The sequence below is a fragment of the Solanum pennellii genome, chromosome 4 (genome assembly GCF_001406875.1).
Source record: "Solanum pennellii chromosome 4, SPENNV200".
Lineage (NCBI taxonomy): Eukaryota > Viridiplantae > Streptophyta > Magnoliopsida > Solanales > Solanaceae > Solanum > Solanum pennellii.
Genome location: NC_028640.1, coordinates 22,608,302 through 22,615,574, shown reverse-complemented (window position 1 = coordinate 22,615,574; position 7,273 = coordinate 22,608,302). Strand labels below are relative to the sequence as shown.

The 7,273-nt window shown below is 30.6% G+C and overlaps 1 protein-coding gene across 6 annotated transcripts; it reads right to left on the bottom strand.

Moving 5' to 3' along the window:
- Nucleotides 1–1,186: 1,186 nt before the first annotated feature.
- LOC114076947 lies at nucleotides 1,187–6,295 on the bottom strand. Of its 6 annotated transcripts, none has more exons than XR_003578028.1 (6): nucleotides 5,544–6,295; nucleotides 4,020–4,216; nucleotides 3,866–3,955; nucleotides 3,220–3,266; nucleotides 2,806–2,893; nucleotides 1,187–1,421 (listed from the first exon to the last, which is right to left on the bottom strand). XR_003578028.1 is itself a non-coding variant. In XM_027916745.1 (6 exons), exons 2-6 carry the CDS (start codon nucleotides 5,598–5,600, stop codon nucleotides 1,409–1,411), a joined length of 366 nt encoding a protein of 121 aa, XP_027772546.1. In that variant the 5' UTR covers nucleotides 5,601–5,611; nucleotides 5,927–6,293; the 3' UTR covers nucleotides 1,187–1,408. The 6 variants fall into 6 exon arrangements, 5 of the variants coding, with proteins under 5 accessions (XP_027772546.1, XP_027772548.1, XP_027772545.1 ...); XM_027916745.1 differs by lacking the exon at nucleotides 3,220–3,266 and having other exon boundaries at nucleotides 4,020–4,137; nucleotides 5,544–5,611; nucleotides 5,927–6,293; XM_027916747.1 differs by lacking the exon at nucleotides 3,220–3,266 and having other exon boundaries at nucleotides 5,544–5,611; nucleotides 5,927–6,277.
- Nucleotides 6,296–7,273: the final 978 nt, after the last annotated feature.

Below are 7,273 nucleotides of genomic sequence, written 5' to 3'. Positions count from 1 at the left end.
GAAGTCTTATATGAGATATAATATATTAATTACATATCAAGTTTGCTTGACATTAAGGAAATTTATTTCCCAAAAGTTATTTTATTGAAGAATAAGTACAATTCTTATTTATTTGTTAAGCCAGCAAATCAAAATTGAGCATGACAGGATACGAGCTACAGTGGTGGTAGGATGTTCAATTAAATACTCTTGGTTAGAAAATCACATTATATCGATCAAATTTTATTTTATATCAATAAGTATATTGTTTTGGAAACCTTTGCAACTAAGGGATGATTTGATAACTTGTTTAAACTACACCTATTACATAAATAATTTTTTTATTCATATTATTAATTTTATATCATCTTTGGTTTGGTTTGTAAATAGGGAAAATTGTATATAATAGCAAACTAATAACCTAAAATAAATGGAGTAGCTAGGGTTCGATTTAATTGTGCTACATAGCAAACGTTAGCCAAAGTTTGTCAGGCGCCTCTCTCCCAAAAATCTCGCTCGCCACTCTCCCATTCTCGCTCGCCTCTCTCGCTTTATACACAGAAGTGTATAAGTTCTGTTTCTGTTTTATATAAAGCGAGAGAAAATTGTATATACACATGCAAAAACATATATCTTCGTGTTATACACTTAATTATACAATTTAAAAATATTTTATTTCAATTCAATTGTAGACAAATGCAAATTTTATACAAATATTGCAGAGAAAAAGGTCAACGAATTATACAATTGCGAATTATACAATTGTAGTGAAATACAATTTCTCTAGCTTTATACAACAGAAGTGTATATATTGTGTTTCTATTTTTGTATAAAACGAGAGAAAAACATATATCTTCTTGCTATACACTTATAATTATGCAATATACATACATTTTAATTCGATTCAATTGTATGCAAAGCAAATTTTATAAAAATATTGCAGCGAAAATAGGCAGCGAATTATACAATTGTGAATCATACAATTGCAGTAAAATAGAATAGCGAATTATACAATTGCAGCGAAATAGGCCAGCGAATTATATAATTTAGGCCAGCGAATTATACAATTGTATATGTAAATTATGCAAACTTTGCTATTGCGTACAAATATAAATTTTTTGTTTGCTATATGTGAAAGTTGCACTTGTAAATATACTAGAAGAGTATAGCCCATGCAAAGCACGGGCCCAATATGATAAACTTGTTGTAAACAAAGTAATTTGGAATCTATTCCAACTATAAATAACAATTTTCAACGAAATGTATTCAAGTTATAAATGATTTAGTTGAAGGGACAATCAACTAAGTTAGAAACAAAAAACTAAAAAAAAAAAAAAAAGGTAGTATGCCAGCAATTGCAATGTGTCATTGGAACAACAACTCTTCAACTCCTTCCTTCCAGATGTTACTTTTCAATGCGTGAATATTACTATCTGTTGTTCCTGCATATTATTGAAAAGGAAAACATCAAAAATAGTTGGGACAGGTTCCTATTAAGATATCAACTTCAGTATTTGCACAAATTGCATATTTATATCAAGATGGTATAGTTAGAAGATTTAGATTCAAGATGGAAAATGGGATGCTCTTAGAAAAAATTGGATAAAATTAATCAAAAAATTGCAACTCAAGATAAATTCATAAGAAAGGAATACCTCTTCAGGTCTCAAGTTATTTTTTCTTTTGTTAAATAAAATGATAGTGTGGAGTGAAAGGAGAATTTATCTTTATTTTAATCAAAATAGGTAAAAAAAAGAGAAGTCAATCACATTATTTCCTTCTTTGAATACCTTAATAGGAAACAATCTCAAGATATTATAAATAGATTTTTCTTTTTGATTTGTACATCATATACTTTTCTATATATTTGTTTTATCACATAAAAGGCTCAACAATTGACGCTGTCAAAATATTTTCCTGATACATTGTATACCTTTAAACTTTAATTAAATGATAATGAGTACTAGTTTAAGTAAACTGAAGATGAAGCAGAAGGGCGAAGTACCATGACTTCTTAGACCCTCTTTGACATTAGCTCACCTCTAATAGTTTGGGGTTTTTTGGTCATTTTGTTACCCAATTCATTCTCATGGTCATAGAAATATAATTGGAAGTTCTTGGATGTTTCGTTGGAAACAACTAAATCATCTATGAAGTGATACATATGTAGTTGCTCCCTAAATGTGTACATACCACAATTTTTTTTCGCCAATTTTTTATCATACTTAACACCAAACGAAGTGAACATAAACATATTATTGTATGCTCTGATATAAGTTCGAAAATTTTTAGATTCTTCTTTCCTATTAAAATTTTTTTGTGCCACAATATGAACTGTTTGGAACCTTTTTTTAGAATCATATTACTCGCTTCATTGTTCTGTAATAGGTGACGTACATACTATTGGAGCATCGACATAGCGTAAACCTTTTGGTTGGAACTATATTTAAGGTCGCAAGATGTTGAGTAGACACATCGAACATGCACCCTTATGTGCAAACAATCTCAATTTATAATAAACTATTATTAATATGGCATACTGAAAAATGTAAGGCAAAGATAGTGATAGGCTACATACTTGCTTTCCTTTGTCTAATTTTTTAGAATTTGAGTCTCATGAATTTCGTGGCTCGCAGCTAATAATCAAAATGCATAACATGTTTAAAGGTTGAAGTTGAAATGTAAGTAGAAAAATTTAGATAAGTTAGAAGTTATACTCGTTAGAGAAAATAGATTGGTAATGTTAAATCAGTAACAATGAAAAATGTACAATAATGTTTCGATAAATATGTCATACAGGAAACGTAATGCAAAGAGCGGGCTTACTTGTTTGAGAAATGGTTAGAGGATTGTATAATTTTTCTTTTGTTGAAATTATCTTGAGGTTGAGTTGGTCGAACTTGGTGATTTGCAGCTGGCAAACAAAATACAAAAGATGATTAAAGGCAGAATAAGTCTGTACACATTGGCAAAGGGAACACATTAACAACATTAAGTTAATAAAAGAGTAAATATTTTTCAGAAAACGTCGGAGGTTCTTGGATGATAAGTGCAGACTGTTTTGGAAGTTGTCTCTATACCAACAGTTATTGCCTGGTGCCTACTTGTTAATTGTTTCCATATATTTCACCTTTTTTTCACTATTAAAGTCTTTGAAAACCATTTAAGGACTTTCTCAAAATGATCAGTTCTTCTGTATGGCTTTTTAACCGTGATCTGGTAATCATCAAAGAAACCAACCTCCTTCAAAAGGGAATAGACTTATTTTTTGTCCACATATGATATACCTACAATCACATAGAAGTGATACAAAGTAAAGAAACGTGTATTAGCAACTTAATATATCCATGAATTTCTATTTTACAACAGACAATGAGAAGTTTGCTTAGCAAACTTTTTCCAGTCATGATCATCATTGAATGCCCTACGGTTTATGAGCGAAAGCGGTCAGAGAGAAGAAGCAAATAAAGCTACAAATTCCAGTGGAAGTGCAAAATAAGTTTGAGGTTATATTGTTAGCATTAAGAAGAGTACTTGTTGTACACTATAGAATTGTTGCTTCAATTGTTCTCATTATTTATAATTTGAAATTCTGAACTAATCGGAAAAGATTATATTCCTTTAGAAGGTCATTGTGCTCCTCCCTTTTCCCATTAATTTGACTTTCATTAACACAATGATGAAAGAAATTCCTCGAAAAATGAGATGCACTTTCAAATCCTAGATGATGTCTTCCCGTGTTCTCAAAACCAAATCCAAATGTTTCCAGGGACGAAACTTAGTTGATTATCCGATAGGAATCTTGCATTTGACCACTCAACATTCATATATTTGGTGCAGTAGTAATATTGGAAAAGATAAATAGAAGTTGAAAGGGGCATAGTACCACAATAGCGTTGATCCGCAAGAAGGCGCACATAAGAGATATAGCCATCTGGTGTGCTCTTCTTCCACAGTCGTTCCTTTAATAGGTTATCTGTACAACATAGAAAGATAAGCAGCTGAAGAGTAATGTGAGAATCACTTATTAAAATATTTACCTAAATTATCAAGGAACATGTCGTGTTCCTTCATCTGAAATGGGGCAATATAGGACCTTTTCACATTCAATGATACCTTCTTCATTTTTCGGAGGTGTGTTGTTGTATTCTCAACTTTCTACTTCCACATATGAAGTGCAACTCCAAGATCAATTGGAATGGAGAATAGTAAGATTCGAAAACGTGGTGCTCGAAATCTAAATTGACGTTTCAAAATTTTTTAATAACATATAAAAATAGAGGAATAATATTACTTGTTAGAATATAGAATCAAGAGTATTTTATAAATGCATCAAAGGAGAAGATGTAAGGATAACAGATTAAACAAGGTACTATAATGTCTCTAAAAAAATCCTAATAGTATTTCTTAAGGAGTGAAATTTTATTATAGAGTCACCAACAATAATGTCATGTAACTTAATTTCATAGCTTGTTTATTCCCATTGAATGTGAAAAAGTCTTTAGGGTCATTTGGAAAACTTTCAATAGTGAGAAAGAGACCTTTATCCCCTTCTTTTTATTATTTTCCTTCCTACTCAACACATCTACTAAAAGTTTTAGGCAAAAGAGAGAAAAGAAAGGAATAACATATTTAAGTTAGATATAATTGGTACTGTGGAACACCATTTGATTGATAACTTAAATTAACAGTTCAAATGAAGTCTTAACTGTTTGAAGAAAGATCATATACAGGTAAATCTCTTTCTATAGTAAGATGGCTAAAGTTGAAGCATACACTAATTCCTAACACAATGAAGTGAGTAAAATGACTTAATGTAATTATATTGCCCCCGCAACAAGTTCAGAGAGACTCTTCACCTTGGAATGTAGAGAGAATCGCAAAGTAAGACTCTTAGGTAGACAGTAGTAGCCATAGAGAATAAGTCCTATTTAACGAATTATTACCGAACTTCTAGGGTTTAAGCCTTCCACTTGACTTCTTAACATCGTTGGAAGTAGTTTGTGTATGTGAATAACATGTTACATATGTACTTTGAATCAATGAACTATTATATTTGTTCTAAGTTCGAAGGAACTTTTATCAAATAAGTGATTCACAACAATTTTTCTTATAAAGTAATAAATTTTGTATTGCTAGAGGATACTAGAACACATTTTACTCTCTCCGTCTCAATTTGTTTGTATTACTTTTCTTCTTCATTTGTTTAGAATAATTTCTCTACTTTTTTAGCAACTCTTTATTTCTAAATTTTCATATGACATGTTAAAGACCACAAAATCAAAAAAGCATTTCGACACAACCTATATATATCTAGTTTAAGACCATAAAATTCAAAAGTTTTTATTACTTCTAAGAACATACATAAAGACATGAATTTCTCCTTTCACATGGTGCAATTAGGCAATGAAAAACGCAGAAAAAAATATATAACATGCATATAGAGCTTTTAAATTCAAAAGTAATGATCAAGATCAGCATATTTGCAGGACACATGCATATTAAACAAAGAAAAATTAAAAAAAAATTGAAAATTGAAAGTAGAGAAGAGTATATAATCATACCAAAGAGTCTGGAAGTTGCTCGTAAAATGGCAAAGAATGATGAACAGAGGTGGTCATACGTCCGTTTCCTGTAAGTAGTAAATAGAACGCTGTATTCTTTACTGAATGAATCCTTAAGAATATTTGCAATTATCAAGTTGTTTAGTGAAATGGGGCCAAATAAAATACAACTTACATTACTAATTTCTCAAATATATAAAAAAAAAAAAGCACATAAGTTCAATTTTTTTTCGGTCATAGACTTTCCACAATTTTCCATGCCAATGATGTCAATACTGGAAAAAAAAACATTTTATTTGGTCTAACATTTAGGGTTTACAAATGATAATTTTTTGTACTTCGCAAAATGGTATAGATGAAAGACGAAGAAATCTACATCATACCCAATTGAATTTTGAGGTCTTTGCTGGTATATGGCCAAAGAAATTTTTGGTTGTGCCCTTTAATAATACGACCTATCAATACAAAATTGAGACGAATCTACCGTCTTGTGCACAGGAGACGAATAAGAAGTGGGATTCAACATAGGAATTTCGTCCATGCAACATACTTACAATCACAAATCAACAAATTAAAGCAGAAAAAATTGAAAGCAATATTAAAATAACCAAGAAAATATAACAAAGTTCAATTAAAACTCATGGAAGAAGATGAGAATGCAAAGAAAAACAGTGTGAGCAAAAAAGCAAAATGGAAGAGAAAATAGATAGAAAGTTGGAGAAGAAAAAAATGGAAGCTCGCCTGGAAGAAGAGAGATTTCAAGGAGAAAGAACTTTGAGGTAGCTTGGACAAACGCGTCATATTTTTAGGTTAAAAAAGCATATATACGTGTTACACAAAAAGTCCCACAAAAGATAAGTCCTTCACAACTCCCTCTTCTAAATAAGGGGATACGACAAAAGTTATTAATAATTTATACAATTTTTATTGATAAGTTTACAAAGCTTGTATAAAATTTCTTCATGAATTAACTTTATATAAGGTATGGCTGGTAACTTTCAAATATTATATGAAACTTACTCATACGATGTTTGATTGTATAATTTTAAATAATTAATACATGAGGAAATTTTTATATAATTTAACCAGCGATGATATTGATAACAAGTGAATTACACAGTTGATCATACATATTAGAATAACAGAGCCTAACAATAACTGCACAACATCCTGTTTACTAGCTAGCTAATATTCAACAAACTTAATTGCAACATACTTTTATGTTGACTTCCACAATCGACGAGAGACTTATGATCTTCGAGTTGTAAGTTATCCTCTATTTATGAAACCGAATATGAGCCTTAACATCTGCAATGGTGTCATCACTGTCCATCATTAACTTAAGCCTACTACTATTAGGCATTATTACAGTGATTTGTGTTATTGGTGCATATCGAAGAATTAAAGTAGGTCCTTTGCTTAGTCCAGAAGAACTAAGACTCTGTTCGTCTCTCATTCAAATACTTTTTGTTTCTTGAAATGGATTCTTCTTTCCTGTTGAATGTACTGCAGCTATACTGTTGTCAGGTTTGACCATTAGGAGAAAAGCCTTTGATTCTTAACTTTCATCTTCTTTACCTAAATCTATGGTTTTCGGTAGAAAGGATTTTGGTAATGACGTCCAATTAATCACATCTCTCTAAGTGTCATCTTGAATAATAATTCGCATTGTTCGATCACGTGACTGTGGACCTATATATATATATATATATATATATATATATATATAT

Excerpts from the sequence above, each read along its gene's own strand:
- LOC114076947 (XM_027916744.1), bottom strand. The coding sequence starts at position 5,600 with ATGACCACCTCTGTTCATCATTCTTTGCCATTTTACGAGCAACTTCCA. Across the intron at positions 3,956-4,019 it reads CATGTTCCTTGATAATTTAG|ATAACCTATTAAAGGAACGA; the intron begins GTAAATATTTTA and ends TATGTTGTACAG. Across the intron at positions 2,894-3,865 it reads TGCGGATCAACGCTATTGTG|CTGCAAATCACCAAGTTCGA; the intron begins GTACTATGCCCC and ends TTTGTTTGCCAG.